At 39.9% G+C, this 16,388-nt stretch overlaps 3 protein-coding genes across 3 annotated transcripts; 2 read left to right on the top strand and 1 right to left on the bottom strand.

The window, feature by feature from the left end:
* Nucleotides 1-1,912: 1,912 nt before the first annotated feature.
* LOC17881626 (pre-mRNA-splicing factor ATP-dependent RNA helicase DEAH7) lies at nucleotides 1,913-8,573 on the top strand. The gene is made up of 17 exons (XM_023780264.1): nucleotides 1,913-2,222; nucleotides 2,343-2,454; nucleotides 2,559-2,771; nucleotides 3,073-3,110; nucleotides 3,250-3,478; nucleotides 3,645-3,812; nucleotides 3,926-4,071; nucleotides 4,275-4,375; nucleotides 4,528-4,636; nucleotides 4,983-5,160; nucleotides 5,262-5,491; nucleotides 5,569-5,745; nucleotides 5,879-5,950; nucleotides 6,046-6,222; nucleotides 6,366-6,427; nucleotides 6,524-6,676; nucleotides 6,764-8,573. Exons 1-17 carry the CDS (start codon nucleotides 2,217-2,219, stop codon nucleotides 8,358-8,360), a joined length of 3,768 nt encoding a protein of 1,255 aa, XP_023636032.1. The 5' UTR covers nucleotides 1,913-2,216; the 3' UTR covers nucleotides 8,361-8,573.
* A 479-nt stretch (nucleotides 8,574-9,052) lies between these two features.
* Nucleotides 9,053-12,699, bottom strand: LOC17881668 (protein EMSY-LIKE 3). Its single transcript, XM_006286623.2, has 11 exons — nucleotides 12,397-12,699; nucleotides 11,843-11,963; nucleotides 11,358-11,563; nucleotides 11,119-11,228; nucleotides 10,798-11,026; nucleotides 10,517-10,690; nucleotides 10,357-10,425; nucleotides 9,841-10,077; nucleotides 9,650-9,718; nucleotides 9,456-9,554; nucleotides 9,053-9,376 (listed from the first exon to the last, which is right to left on the bottom strand). Exons 2-10 carry the CDS (start codon nucleotides 11,868-11,870, stop codon nucleotides 9,480-9,482), a joined length of 1,197 nt encoding a protein of 398 aa, XP_006286685.1. The 5' UTR covers nucleotides 11,871-11,963; nucleotides 12,397-12,699; the 3' UTR covers nucleotides 9,053-9,376; nucleotides 9,456-9,479.
* Nucleotides 12,700-12,976: 277 nt separating this feature from the next.
* Nucleotides 12,977-16,386, top strand: LOC17881689 (UPF0061 protein azo1574). The gene is made up of 8 exons (XM_006287203.2): nucleotides 12,977-13,375; nucleotides 13,686-13,795; nucleotides 14,099-14,155; nucleotides 14,245-14,544; nucleotides 14,767-15,014; nucleotides 15,179-15,485; nucleotides 15,574-15,847; nucleotides 16,015-16,386. Exons 1-8 carry the CDS (start codon nucleotides 13,025-13,027, stop codon nucleotides 16,267-16,269), a joined length of 1,902 nt encoding a protein of 633 aa, XP_006287265.1. The 5' UTR covers nucleotides 12,977-13,024; the 3' UTR covers nucleotides 16,270-16,386.
* Nucleotides 16,387-16,388: the final 2 nt, after the last annotated feature.

Genomic DNA, 16,388 nt, shown 5'->3' on the forward strand with positions numbered 1-16,388 from the left:
GAATGGTTGCACTGTTCGGGTGTGGGAGGTCATTCAGGTCGAGATGTTACTCATCAAAGAGTTAAAGGCATTTTCTATTGGAAGGGAATGGCTGCAGATATCCAAACTTACATCCGCAGCTGTCATGTCTGCCAACAATGTAAACCTGACAATGCAGCTTCCCCTGGTCTCCTCCAGCCACTACCCATTCCAGAGACACTTTGGAGTGATGTTTCAATGGATTTCATTGATGGTCTCCCAGTATCTGCAGGCAAGTCTGTCATTATGGTGGTGGTCGATCGCTTGAGTAAAGCAGCACATTTCATCGCCCTCTCCCATCCCTACAGCGCTCTTAGTGTGGCTCAGGCTTATCTGGACAATGTTTTCAAACACCATGGCTGTCCTAACTCCATTGTAAGTGATAGAGATACAGTCTTTACTAGTGAATTCTGGAAAGAGTTCTTCGCACTACAAGGAGTAGCTCTGAAGATGTCGTCTGCCTACCATCCACAGAGTGATGGTCAGACTGAGGTGGTGAATAGATGTTTGGAGACTTATCTCCGTTGTATGTGCCATGCTCAACCTCACCTGTGGAGCAAGTGGTTGTCCCTGGCTGAATACTGGTATAATACCAACTACCATACTGCTATACGCATGACGCCCTATGAAGCTGTATTTGGTCAAGCTCCACCGGTGCATCTTCCTTATCTGCCTGGTGAAACTAAGGTTGCGGTTGTTGCCCGATCATTACAGGAACGAGAAAACATGATTCTGCTTCTTAAATTTCATTTGATGCGTGCACAGCACCGAATGAAGCAGTTTGCGGATCAATCTCGCACTGAACGTGATTTTGAAGTCGGGGAATATGCATATCTTAAGCTCCAACCCTATCGCCAGAACTCTGTTGTTTGCAGAGCTAACCAGAAGCTCGCTCCTAAGTTTTATGGTCCTTACAAAATTGTGGACAGAATTGGGGAAGCGGCTTACAAGCTGGAACTACCTGCGGGAACTCATATTCATCATGTGTTTCATGTCTCTCAGTTGAAGGTGCTGGTTGGTAATGTTCCCATCTCTTCTCAGCTTCCTTCTGTTTTACCTGATGTGTTTGAAAAAGAACCCGAACGAATTCTGGAACGAAAGATGGTGAATCGTCAAGGCAAAGCGGTTACCAAGGTGCTGATCAAATGGCTGCATGAACCACTAGAAGAGGCTACTTGGGAATTTCTGTTTGATGTTCAGAAGAAGTTCCCTGACTTCACAGCCTAATCAACCTTGTGGTCAAGGTTCTGCAGAGGAGGGAGATTTGATACAGTTAAATGGCAGAACCACACGTGTGACCCTACACGTGCGATGGCAAGTAGCAGCTCAAGTAAAGATCGCAAGCAACACGTGGATAGTGGCGATTAAAAGATTCCCTTGGCCGTTAGAAGCGTTGGAGCTAGCTTAAAAGAGCAATGTTTAGCTCATTCTTATCATTATCGCATTTGATATTTTTCTAGACTCTTCTTCTTCTCTGTAATCCGAATCTGAGATCACTGGGTTTCTCTTCTCGTAAGGGCCAGTGAGTAATCTTACCGAGTTTAATGAACTTCGTTTGATTATCGTTTGTGTTACGGTGTTGGATTTCCAGTGATTGTTATTTGTGTTGATTTGTGGGTTTTTCTGTATTACAAGCTCTGCTCAGTCCTAAGGTATCTTCTCGCTCTCTATTCATCAGATTCCATTGATTATCAGCAAATTCTTTGAATTTACACGCTAAAAGGGTTCGGGAACGTTTCTCGCCAAACTTTAGGCTTTTATTTTTCTTTACATGGGTAAAGGCCCATGTGTAAAATTTGAATCGGCCCATTTATGCTAAACATGGATAAGTGATTCAAAACTTATATTAATAAGTCCCACGCGCGTAATGAATCGCGTTAAGCGTGTGTAACCTAACCGGCGGGGATCCTTTTTTCCGATCGTGTAGCTAGGCTCCCATTCCCATATATCGCGACTCTGACGAGATAGATAACAAAGAAGCTCTTCCACGCTGATACGATTTGAAAATTTTAGAAAAAGCTTCTGGGATCACTCAGATGAGTTGAAGGAATCGAAGCCCTAAGAAACTAGGGAAGTCGTTGTCTCGCCGAGCAGAACCAACGACGAAGCTGTAGTTAATTTTCCGGGACAAAATATTTGGTTTTGTTCTGTGAGTATAGAGTTTTGAGCTGAAATCGACGAATTCGTCCACTGAGGCAATGGGGGTAAGTTTCAATAAGTAAATTGGACTTTGTTAATTTTGAAAATTTCGGATTTTTTTTAGGTTGAAGAATTTGGTTATATGTGTGATCTAAGGAGTAATAATTGTATTGTTTTTGATATAGGTTGATCCATTCAAAACTAGTGACACGTCAGAAACTGAGAAAGAAACCGGTGGTGGTCTCCCTCCGAAGGATAAATTGACCTTTACAGCTCCTGAGAGAAAGTCCCGTTTAGGTATGAGCTGTAATTTGTACACTTCTTTGCAATCCAATTGTCTGAAGCATCCAGCTTAATCGTTTTGGAACCCTATATTAACCTTTCATATATACATATTGTAGGTTTGGATGTAAGGGCAATTGAGAAAAGGGAGAATGCCAAGTCTCAGGGGGAGTTTAAGGTCCCAAAGAAGTCAACAATATCTGTTACATCATCTTTGGATGAAGAGGATAAATCTGATGTATCAGGAGTAGATCATGGAGCTGAAACCACTCAACATAACCATTCCAGCAGACGATATAGAGAGAAGTCTTCAAGATCTGAGACTACAGAAGGTATGTTTTTTTTATCTCATGACTATGTAGTTTGACCACTCACTCAAGCTCTAGATTACAGAAATTTCCATGTGAATCCATTAATTGATGTAATCATGCATTTAGCATCCTTACCAAGTTATCATGTGTGGAAACCATGTTCACACCTAGAAGAATACTGGAAAAGAGTAAATTTGCCTTATAATTTCTTCGGATCACTCTTTGTGAGCATAAGTATGATGTTGGGAATACCACTTCACTCAATTTTTCGTAACCCTTGTGCTTACGACTTATGAGATTTATTTAATTCTTTGTATTGCAGAAAGTACCGTGACTACAGAGAATGCTGCAACTTCAGATGTAAGTCATTTCCATCTAAATAACAAATCATTATTTTGCCTAGGGTTATCTATCGTTCCTACTTACATAAATGGTTAATAAAAGTACTTGGAATTTGAGTTTTAGTATTCTGATATCTTTTTCACCTGTTGAAATGAAGGTTTCCATGACTCCCAGGAACTTATCTAGTAATTCTAGATATGAGAGAGACGAATACAATAGACATCGAGATGAACGTAGGCATGACAGAAGTGAAACTCCGCGGTTAAGACAGAGAAACTCTTACGGTGAGATGGATCACTACCGAGGGAGGGAGTCTCATCGCCAAGCTAACCGAGACTACCATGGAGAAAAGCGTGGAAGATACAACAGTGATAGGAGGACTCCAGGTATGTAAGAGATTGTAGAAGCTCTTCAAACTGTCAATTTGTGAGCTTATTAACATTAATGTCACAACATCTCCTTACAAATGTGTCTATGTTCAAATCTTTTGTTCCCAGAAGCATGATGAGTGTCACAACACAACACTTATTGGGCCTTTTTAATGGAGTGCAGGTAGATCAGACTGGGATGATGGAAAATGGGAGTGGGAAGATAGTCCTCACGGAGATAGAGACTCTAGTTACAGCAAGCGACATCAGCCTTCTCCATCACCCATGTTAGCTGCAGCTTCACCTGATGCTCGTATAGCCTCCCCCTGGCTGGATACACCACGTTCAACCAGTATGTTCTGTTTGAATTTTTATATTTGTAATTTGGTTTTATTTTATTTTCAACTACGGGTAAAGAGTAACAAGGAATTTATTAGTAATAAACATGTGTTTATTCTCACGCAGTGTCTTCTGCTTCCCCGTGGGATATTGGTGCACCTTCTCCGGTTCCAATTCGGGCGTCTGGATCATCTATCAGATCCGCAAGCTCTAGGTATGGTGGAAGATCCAATCAAGTTGCACACTCCAGGGAAGGTGATCAAACACATGAGGTATGTATTCTTAATTGGCATTGTGCACCCATGGTCATATCACTTGTTATTAGATACATTTGAATTTTCCTTTTGTTTCCCCATGGTTTAAGAATCCATGTGAGGCTTGCTTGAAGAATATTGATGAGCATTATGGTTATCTTTATTAAGAAAATTGTTTGGTTGAATAATACTTGTGCTACATGTTGTTATGTCTTCTATAGGGGCATCCAGATGAGGATAGATCGCAAGGAGCTGAAGAATTTAAACATGAGATCACAGAAACAATGCGTCAGGAAATGGAATATCACTCAGATCTTGCATGGTTAGTATTACTTTTTCAGAGGCAGGAAATTAAACATTGGTGAATCAACAACGTTTATGAACTGAGAGCAAAGTCTCACTCTTTATGTTAATTGTCGAACCGTCTCTATATTCTATAAAGCTTGTATTAACCAGATGATTGTCATTTCACAGGTATGATACAGACGAAGGGAACTCACTGTTTGATGCGGACAGTGCATCCTTTTTTCTTGGAGATGATGCCTCGCTACAGAAGAAGGAAGCTGAGCTGGCAAAGAGACTGGTATTCATCTATACGGACTCTGCACACTTTGTTTACCATTTTTTTTGACACGGCTTATATCTGATCTCCTATTTATGGCTAGGCTTTCCTTTGTCCTTTTTCAATAAATTTTCCTGTTTAATCTCATTCTGGCTGAAGCGTTAATCTTTATCTCCTTTTACTGCTCTTAATCAATCAAATTATGTCGTTTTGATTATGTAAGGTCAGATAATAGGTGATCTGACTAGCCATTTCACATAAAGCTCCTTGTTCAATGCACCAATCTTTTTTTCCGGGCATTCTGACGTTTGCTGCTTAGAAATGTAATATTTCATATATTGAATGCTCTCTAATATTGGTAATGCAGGTGAGGAGGGACGGCAGCAAAATGTCACTCGCTCAGAGTAAAAAATATTCTCAGCTTAATGCGGATAATGCTCAGTGGGAAGACCGCCAGCTTCTCAGATCTGGAGCAGTAAGAGGCACAGAAGTGCAGACTGAGTTTGATAGTGAAGAAGAACGGAAAGCAATTCTTCTTGTACATGGTATGAAGACTACTACAATAGCTCTAAATTAACTATAAAACGAGGTTAAAGAGTAGTATATGTAACATAGAAGGTAACATGTTATCTTTGGGTAATTGCAGATACAAAGCCTCCTTTCCTTGATGGAAGAGTCGTTTTCACAAAGCAAGCGGAGCCAGTAATGCCTGTAAAGGATCCCACATCAGACATGGCTATAATTTCACGAAAAGGGTCAGGTCTTGTCAAAGAAATTCGGGAGAAACAAAGTATGCATAAATCACGACAGCGATTCTGGGAGCTTGCGGGTTCTAATCTTGGTAATATTCTTGGTGTTGAAAAATCAGCTGAGCAGGTAATGCCCGAATGGTTTTGGTTCTTTATTGATAATGTGGTTGTTGGACAAATTGTGACTCTGTGATTATCTTGCAGATTGATGCCGATACTGCTGTAGTTGGTGATGAAGGTGAAGTAGATTTTAAAGGTGAGGCTAAATTTGCACAACATATGAAGAAGGGAGAAGCTGTAAGTGATTTTGCGATGTCAAAGACCATGGCAGAGCAACGACAGTACCTTCCCATATTTTCTGTAAGAGATGAACTTTTGCAGGTTAGTGGTCTTTCCTTTTGAGGGCCTTGATAATTGGATTTCATTATGTATTATTATTTGGAAACCTCAGGGGGTTACTTTTTTGAATTTTATCCGCTCGTTAAGCTCATCTGCTTTTTACTGTATTCTCTAGGTAATTAGAGAAAACCAGGTGATAGTGGTGGTTGGCGAAACTGGCTCAGGAAAGACAACTCAACTTACACAGGTTGCTCTCCCTTACTTCGGCTTTCTAGGAATCCATGTTGCAATGCGTAGTTATGAAACTATTACACACTGACGTAATCTGTTTATTTTTGTTAGTATCTTCATGAGGACGGGTATACTATAAATGGTATAGTAGGTTGTACCCAACCAAGGCGAGTAGCAGCCATGAGTGTTGCAAAGAGAGTTAGTGAAGAGATGGAAACAGAGTTGGGTGATAAAGTGGGATACGCAATTCGTTTTGAAGATGTAACTGGTCCAAACACTGTTATCAAGGTAAGGTGTTCTCAAGTGATGAACTACGTTTTGCTTATTTGTGATGTTTCTGGTTAATTGGCCAGATTATCATGCTTTTAGCATCAGCACTTCCTTAAAACACATTTTTTATCTGACACTCCATATTACTTCTTTAATTGTAGTACATGACTGATGGAGTGCTACTGAGGGAGACCCTCAAAGATTCCGACTTGGACAAGTATCGGTATGTCTGCTCCAACCTCTTACCTCTGATAGATCATGCTTTATAAACTAGGTTAAGTAGAATGATGTGCTAATTCCCATTGTGCATTCTGTATAGTGTGGTGGTGATGGATGAGGCGCATGAAAGGTCACTCAATACTGACGTCCTTTTCGGAATACTGAAAAAAGTTGTGGCTCGGCGTCGTGATTTCAAGCTGATAGTCACTTCAGCAACCCTTAATGCTCAAAAATTTTCCAATTTCTTTGGGAGGTAGGTTATCACCATCCTTCACATAAACCAGTTTAGAATCTAAAGATTGAATTCTTATATGACAGTGTTTTTGCTTTGGTAATGCAGTGTTCCTATATTCAACATTCCTGGACGGACTTTCCCTGTTAACATTCTCTATTCTAAAACTCCTTGTGAAGACTATGTTGAAGCTGCTGTTAAACAGGCAATGACGATTCACATAACGAGCCCACCTGGGGACATTCTCATCTTTATGACTGGGCAAGATGAGATTGAAGCAGCGTGCTTTTCACTTAAGGAGAGAATGGAACAGCTCGTTGCATCCTCTAGCAGAGAAATCACAAACCTACTTATTCTCCCAATATACTCTCAGCTACCCGCTGACTTGCAAGCAAAAATTTTCCAGAAACCAGAAGATGGAGCCCGTAAATGCATTGTTGCCACCAATATTGCTGAAACATCATTGACAGTCGATGGAATATATTATGTGATTGACACGGGGTACGGAAAGATGAAGGTTTTCAATCCTAGAATGGGTATGGATGCTCTGCAAGTTTTCCCAATAAGTCGTGCAGCCTCTGATCAGCGTGCAGGGAGAGCTGGAAGGACAGGGCCGGGATCATGTTACAGGCTGTATACTGAGAGTGCTTATTTGAATGAGATGTTGCCAAGCCCTGTGCCAGAGATTCAGCGAACAAATCTGGGTAACGTTGTGTTGTTGTTGAAGTCGTTGAAAATAGACAACTTGTTAGATTTTGATTTTATGGATCCACCTCCACAAGAGAACATCCTCAATTCTATGTACCAGCTTTGGGTGTTGGGTGCCCTTAGCAATGTTGGAGGATTAACCGATCTTGGGTGGAAGATGGTGGAGTTCCCACTGGATCCACCTCTTGCAAAGATGCTCTTAATGGGTGAACGGCTTGATTGCATAAACGAGGTTCTGACTATCGTGTCGATGCTTTCAGTACCTTCAGTGTTCTTCAGACCTAAAGAAAGAGCAGAAGAGAGTGACGCTGCAAGGGAGAAATTTTTTGTACCAGAATCAGATCATTTAACGCTACTGAATGTATACCAGCAGTGGAAAGAGCATGACTATAGAGGAGACTGGTGCAATGACCATTACCTACAAGTCAAAGGTCTGAGAAAAGCTAGAGAGGTCAGATCCCAGCTTCTGGATATCCTCAAGCAACTAAAGATACCACTTACGTCGTGTGGACCGGATTGGGATATTGTGAGAAAAGCCATCTGTTCAGCGTATTTCCACAACTCAGCTAGATTAAAAGGTGTTGGAGAGTATGTGAACTGTAGAACCGGGATGCCTTGCCATTTGCACCCTAGCAGTGCGCTGTACGGTCTAGGATACACACCGGATTATGTGGTGTATCATGAACTGATCTTGACCACTAAGGAGTACATGCAGTGTGCTACATCGGTTGAGCCACATTGGCTAGCTGAGTTAGGGCCTATGTTCTTCTCGGTCAAAGACTCAGATACATCGATGTTGGAGCATAAGAAGAAGCAGAAGGAAGAGAAAACAGCGATGGAGGAAGAGATGGAGAAACTGAGAAGAGATCAGGCGGAGTCGGAGTTGAGAAGCAAAGAGAGAGAGAAAAGGAAAAGGGCAAAGCAGCAGCAACAGGTTTCAGGTCCTGGCATGAAAAAAGGCACCACTTACCTCAGGCCTAAGAAGTTTGGACTGTGACATTGTAATGTAAAAAAAAACGGAAAAACAGAGCGAAAACTCTTATAAAAAAAAAAAAAAAAAAAAAGAAAGCAAAAATAGAGCAAACTGTAATCAACTTGTATCTGTTTTAAGATATTTCTCAATGAGAACAATCTTGTATTGAGTTCTTTGTCGCTAATTTGTTAGTTTGAAACTCACTTCAGTTCTAATATAGCAAAGTTTTTGACTGAATTTTCCAATTTGGAATTTGTAATTCTCTTCAACTCTAAAATATGCAAGTACCAAATTGGGTGAAGTCTTAGACAAAGCATTTAATTTAGAGGTTGAGATTTGAGACCAGAAACCATTAGTTTCTTGATGATATGTCTTAGTCCCAGCAAAGCTGTTTTTAGTTTATAAAGCTACAGCATATCGATTCTCACTAGATGGGTTCCCTTGAGAGATGACAAATTGAGAGAATGAGAAGCTCCTCGTTGCTTAAGAGGAAAGAGTCTAGTATTACACTATCTGTTTCTCCTTTGAAATTGTGGGTTGACTAATTTATGTAATAATGTCTTTTTAATCACTAAATTTCAATTTATATTTATTTTCTTTTTTGTTCAAAAATAAGATATTCAATTGTTTCGACTTGTCAATAAAAAATTTCTGCTAAGAACTGAGATCTCCGAAAAATGCTTTGCTTTTCTACTTCAGATAAAAAATAGGGTTGATCTAGTAATTAATGTTTCTAATAGTATACATTAGTAATATATTTCGTAGTCGCTCAATCTCAACCTAATAGTAGAGTTTTGCACATCATCTCGTCTCTGCAACATTCTACATTTATATGAAGTCTTATGGATTTTACAATGCTTAAGACCCTAATTTCCAAATCCAGTTACTGGAGTTATGTGGCACACAAATGTCATCAAATCCTCCCCCCTAAACAAAATACATTTTGCCATCCATACAAGTTTCGAAATCTCCCTCACTTCACATTTCGCCACCACCATCTACAACACCTTATAGCAAGTCTAATGCTCCGGCTCCATCATCTGCATTTAAACCGCAGCCACATTATAACTTCAATTTATCAAAACACATTGATCCAAAGAGCAGACGAAAGATGCAAACCTGAGGAGATTTAGAACGGCCCTATCAAATATTACCGCTTTCTCCGTCTGATATTTCTTCAAGCTTTGCGATTGCATCCATAAGAGCTAGTTCATGATCCTACAATTTCCAAGTAGCACAAATTAGTCAGCTTCTCTTTTCATGATACTGTGGAGTAAACGACCAGATTCAACAACACATGTATTGGTTCTTACTCTCAGCACTCTCTTTGCCTTCTCTACCTCTGCTGGGTTGGGGTTAACTGACCCAAAAACTTTTTCTACCTGTTACAAATATAAACAAAGTGATGCTCAGATAGTCAGATGGTTGATCAAAAAACAAAAGTGATAGATCATAACAATTGCAAACATTCATTTTTTCATATCGAAAACCTTGGATGATTTACCTCTTTTATCAATGTATCAGTGTGGAGAATTTCAATGTCGCCTAAAGCTTTCTTCCCAATGCCATTTTGTGTCTTGGGTTGCTGCATCTTCATGCTTCCCCTACCTCTACCACCCGCATTGCTTGTGGGAACACCACGAGCCATGGATTTTGTATTTCCACGGCCTTGCCCAGGATGTCCTCCTTTACGAGAAACTCCAGGATCCTCGCCTTCCCATCTAATATCTCCCGGGGATATCTATGATATATAAAGTCATGATTGAACTTAGGTGGAAGTGAACACATAAAACTAATCTATTGATTCTAATGTGCAGAGTCGAAATGGATTGAAATTAGTATATAAACTGAAAAGCCTCTCATTGACGTGCAGGCCATGTCAAGTAAAGGACCATCGAAATCATAAACATAATAGAATAAGACAACAATTCAAGGTGTCTCCAAATTCTACGATATAGCAATCTTCTGCACAACTGTGAAAGGTATAAAAGACAAGAAGGAAAACTGAAATCATAATTACCTCTTTAAGATTTACCCATTCCCAAGTTTCATTCGTAGTGTTAATATCATATACTAAAGCATGCCGCCCCTAATCAATGTTGGAAAAAAGGAGATATATAAAATCAGAAAACAAAGATTTGGCACTAAACACAAATATATAGAACTGAAAGATAGGATACCTCAACAGGGTTGTAGTCAGTTATAACAGCTTCATAGAAATGGTTGTCCTCAGGCCACTTCGTCCATACCTTCCTTCCAACCAACGGGTCAAATGATCCTGATTCACCTGGTTCATTTGTTAAAGCACCAGCCTGGGGCCTTCCAGCAATGCCTGGAGGTGGGTACTGCATCGACTTCAACGAGCACAAAGAATGAAATATTCTCATCCCTTAGTCAAAGAAGAATATAAGAAGACGATTCACGATAACAACAATTAGAGTCATGTAGCATCATGACTTACTGTCTTCGGCTTCTTGGTCTTTGGACCTGGTGGAGGACCTCCCCGTCTGATTGCAGATGATGATGGTTGCATTGAAGGGTGCATAGAAGGAGATGGTGGCCCCATCGCTAATGAGGCGATTGATTGTGATGTCTTTTGTTTCTTACGTGATCCTGATACAGCTGGGCTCGGAGCATCATGAACCAGTTGAGGAACACTGGACTGAATGCTGTTTGCCTTTCTCCATTCCCTGACATGATTTCAATTAACCTTGTTGGCTAAAAAAGCTGATTTTAATAGATTGCAGAGATGTATTAGTAACTAATCACATAAAAAACAGACCTTATTCGCCTGATCATTTCATCAGCGTTAACCCTTGATAACAACTCTCTGTGTTCTTCATCAGACACCCGAAGTTCTTTTCTGAGCTCAGTGATCAAACTTTCTTTCTCCTGAATATTTGTTTTTCCAGCCAAAGGAACAAGAAGAACAAAAAGGAAGAAAGATAAGCTTATCTTCGATAAGATAGTGAAGTTAAATAAACATGGAATAACTAATGAGAAAACAAGTAAAATAAGTACCCAGGTAATAGCATCAGACTGAGCTTTAAATGCGCGGAGTATTGAGCTATAAGCTTCTTGCTCAATGAGATGAATTTGAGTTTCCATATCATTGTGCACCCGCGATAAAGGAGCAGAACTGAGACCTGGAGGCCTTCCATTGCCGGCAGGTCTGGTGGTTCTTTGGTATCTACCTTGATGAGATGGTGGCAGGTCATCATCCGTACCTGAGTTCCGGCAGAAAACAACATATCAAGAAACAAATACAGTTATACAATCAAACATACTAAATCACGGGAAAAAAAAAGAGTCAGTAAACAACAATGAAGGAGAAGAAAACTCAAGCAAAATAAACTTTACTTTTAGCCGAAGAAGCATTGAACAAATTTACAAAAATAAAAGCCCCAACTGGGGACAGGACAAGAGAGAGGTTAGGGACAAAAACTGACAGCAAAGTAGTTAGGAAACGGTTAGACTGAAAATCACTGAAAGAACATAAGACTGACCACTACTATCAGAAGGTCGGTAATCCATCTGTGTCCTCTTGATTATATTCTTTACAGGGAACCTAAGAACTCAAAACGTGGGATGAGACCTGTCCAGTTGGCTGTTGTACCAAAGCACGAGCTGCAAAACCAAAGAAAATAACTTCAAAAAGAGGAGAAAGCCAAAACACATTCACTCTCATGCAAAGCATGCTAAGACCTTGTTCACTTTTCAGGTCAAAACTGGAACGCTCAAGAGCACGAAAAGCACTAACTTTTGAATTTTAAACCTCAACACAGCAAATTACACTATCCAAAACGCAGGTCAAAGTTCTTAAGCTCAAGCTACACAGAAATTCCAACAATCAAGAAAATTCATTGCAAGCTCGTTCCTTCTGAACATTAAAGAAATTGAATTTCTACTAACTATATGAAAAAAAAATATTTCTAACCAAAGAACAACACTTTCCTAAACCCTAATTTCCGACGAAACGAGGCACATCAATGGTAGCTTTCAAGATGAACAAAACTTAAATTGCGGAGGAAGAATGTAAGACAAAAAAAAAGCAAAATACCTTCTTTTCGATCTATTCTCGAAATCTTTGATCAACCATCGAGAAAATTACTCCCGAAAGATCATAGATTTGAGCGAGAAAGCAAAGCAGACAACACAAATCTATAAAATCACAAGATCAGAACAAGGACGAACTCTTGTAGGAATGATCTCTCGGCCCAATTGGAATTCACAAACGTTAGATCTCCAGGAAGCAACAAGGAAACGCCGCGGAAATTGGAGAATTAACAAATCGTGATGAATTTTCCGAAGGATCTATGAGTCGCGGACGTGAAACCACATTATTTTGTGCCCTAATTTTTTCTCAGTTGATAGGTTGGTTTGAGTTACACGAACGACGGCAACTTTTGTCGTTTCACTTCCTATCTCTTTTGGTTCTGTCTTAAACCCGGATTTTGGTTCGCTTTCATACCAACAGTACTGTGTGTTACAAAACAATTTCAGACAAAACCATATTCGTGTTGGTCATACAGATACACAAAGTACAAACAACAGAATAATAATAAGTAAACCGATATTTTGAAATCGATATGATCCGGGGAAAACCAAGGAAGGTCGGTTCGGTCCAAAATTGAAAAATTAAACAGGTTTCAATAGAAAAATGTGAAGAAGCGAAAAAGGAAGAAGAAATGTTGTTGCGTGTGTGTTGTCCGTCGTCTCTCTTCCACCTCCGACCGCTTCATCTCTTCAGCTCAACTTCAAAAATCCCTTTTTGTCCCTCTCTTCGCCGACAATTCCGACTAACCCCTTCTCGATCTTCTTCCTTCGGTCGGATGGAATCTTCTCCGGCTTCTTCTTCGTCTCCGACGCCGGTAACGGATTCAGCTGCTGATTCTTTAGCGAAAGATCTGCAGAATCAAACTCTGGGAGCTGTTGATGAAGGTGGTAAGGTTAAACGGAAGCTTGAAGATTTTAATTGGGACCACTCCTTTGTTAAGGAACTGCCTGGTGATCCCAGAACCGATGTTATCTCGCGTGAGGTATAATTCGATCTTGAACGGAGATAATAAGAGAATTGCTGATTTGCTTTTTATGTTTATAGAAAAAATTTATATTTTCTGTGTTTTATTCGGTGAAGTTGGTATTTTCTACTTTTGGTAGAGTGGATTGTACTCAGGCTGAAGATTTTATTTTATTTGAATTTTTCTCTGCTTCTTATTTGCCCATTTGAAGACTGTAAAAATTGGAAGCTATCTACATTTGCGTTCCTTAGGGACATTATGTCTCAGTACTCATTAATATAATTCCCACTTGGGCATCCGGATTTTGATTGGTTATTGTAATGTGCAGGTATTGCATGCTTGCTATTCAAAAGTCTCCCCATCAGTGCAAGTAGATGATCCTCAACTTGTAGCATGGTCTGATTCTGTTGCAGAGCTTTTGGATTTGGATCCTAAAGAGTGAGTTTGATTCTGTACCATTGGTCAGACTAAAGTCTGAGTGTTGTTTGGTGCTGAAGATAATTGGTTTTTCACTGACTTAGACACAAATAGCAAATATTCGTTAGAATTGATGCCATTGTTTCCAATTCACCTTCACGGTTATCAGAGAATTTGGCTCAGTTTGGTCCATTTATGTCTCATATAATATGAAATTGTGACATTAAAGTCTTAAGAGTGTTACACCTTAATATTAGCTGCTATTTCGAAAGCCTTTTCTCTTTTTACTTTTGACTGAAACGCAAAATTCTGTTGAACTTTCAGATTTGAAAGGCCAGATTTCCCTCTCATGTTATCCGGTGCTAAACCTTTGCCAGGATCGTAAGTGTCCCTTATCCAAATCTGAATTTTAGTGCAACCTTCTTAATCCAAAGTCTCTATACTCAGATATTGATAAATTTTTGTCACAGAATGCCTTATGCTCAATGCTATGGAGGACACCAGTTTGGCATGTGGGCTGGACAACTTGGTGATGGTCGTGCCATAACTCTGGGAGAAGTTTTGAACTCCAAAAATGAAAGGTGGGAACTTCAGCTTAAAGGTGCGGGTAGGACTCCATATAGCCGTTTTGCTGATGGGCTTGCAGTGCTCCGTAGTAGCATCAGAGAGTTCCTTTGCAGTGAATCTATGCATTGTCTTGGAATCCCTACAACGCGTGCCCTTTGTCTTCTCACCACAGGTCAAGATGTCACTCGCGACATGTTTTATGAGTATGTCCAAAACCTTCCAACATTGTCTAACTTGTTCCTTTGTTATGTTCTTCCTCCTTAAAAAATTCACGTCTCCGACAAGTTTAAAGAAAATGAGGCCTCATAGAATTTGGGACTGCACATGGCCATGATTGACTAAGCCTCCAGTAGAGAAAGTTTTATTTATAAATTATGCTTCTAGGTGGTTGACTACTCTTATTGTTTTGCATTGTGCGTTTTCAGTGGCAATCCAAAGGAAGAACCTGGCGCTATCGTTTGCAGGGTTTCGCAGTCATTTCTCCGCTTTGGGTCATACCAACTACATGCTTCTAGAGGAAAAGAGGATCTTGATATTGTTCGGAAGTTAGCAGACTATGCCATTAGACATCATTTCCCTCACATAGAGAGCATGGATAGAAGCGATAGCTTATCTTTCAAAACTGGTGATGAAGATGATTCGGCTGTGGATCTAACTTCCAACAAGTATGCAGGTATTTACCTAATGGAGTATTCGTTAAAATGCTACATGAGATGCCAGTTTTTGCTTTTCTGAATCAGCATTGACACTTGTATATCTTACTATACTTTTGCTATCGTCAATGGTTGTATCAATGGCCAAGATTGAACTAACTCGTCTGTTTTTGTATAATATTAGCATGGATCGTAGAAATTGCTGAGCGTACAGCTACCTTAGTTGCCAGATGGCAAGGTGTAGGTTTCACCCATGGTGTGCTCAACACCGACAATATGAGCATTTTGGGTCAAACCATCGACTATGGCCCATTTGGGTTCTTGGATGCTTTTGATCCAAGTTACACCCCAAACACGACGGATCTCCCAGGAAGAAGATATTGTTTTGCAAATCAGCCTGATATCGGCTTGTGGAATATTGCTCAATTTTCTAAGACCTTGGCGGTTGCTCAGCTGATAAATCAAAAGGAGGCGAATTACGCCATGGAGAGGTAACTTTGTTTGTCATTATTTATTTGGAGCTTTCTTCTTAACTACAAATTAGGAACTAACTAAGTAGCTGAGGGACTTGTGATTCAGGTACGGTGATAAATTTATGGATGAGTATCAGGCCATAATGTCAAAGAAGCTTGGTCTTTCCAAGTATAACAAGGAGGTCATTAGTAAACTTCTGAACAATATGTCTGTTGATAAAGTTGATTACACAAATTTCTTCCGGCTTCTTGCAAATGTAAAAGCAAATCCCAACACACCTGAAAATGAGTTGTTAAAACCCTTAAAAGCTGTCCTCTTGGACATTGGAAAGGAGAGAAAAGAAGCATGGATCAAATGGATGCGAAGCTATATACAAGAGGTATTTTAAAAAAATTCTTATATTTTTTCCCTCAAAGATTCAGTCTCCAGTTTTTCTTAAACTCTAATTGTGCTTTCCACAAAGTTACAATTACACAGTTTATCCCTGTATGGCTGTATCTCCCTGGCTTATGGAACTCCTATTTGTGTGTGGATTTAAATTTGCAGGTGGGTGGTGGTGAGGTATCAGATGAAGAAAGAAAAGCAATAATGGATTCAGTGAACCCAAAGTACATTCTGAGGAACTATCTGTGCCAAAGCGCCATAGATGCAGCTGAACAAGGTGATTTCTCAGAAGTCAACAATTTGATCCGTCTAATGAAACGGCCTTATGAGGAACAGCCGGGGATGGAGAAATATGCTCGGTTGCCTCCAGCCTGGGCTTATAGACCAGGCGTTTGCATGCTTTCTTGTTCCTCCTAGTTTTCCTTCCTACTTTTGTTTTGCTATTTATAGAAAGGAAGAGGAAAAAGGACTACACTCTTATATGTGTATGGCTGTAATACTTTAAAAAGATAAGAAAGACTGATGTTTTCACTACT

This window comes from Capsella rubella, unplaced genomic scaffold (genome assembly GCF_000375325.1).
Source record: "Capsella rubella cultivar Monte Gargano unplaced genomic scaffold, Caprub1_0 scaffold_6, whole genome shotgun sequence".
NCBI lineage: Eukaryota > Viridiplantae > Streptophyta > Magnoliopsida > Brassicales > Brassicaceae > Capsella > Capsella rubella.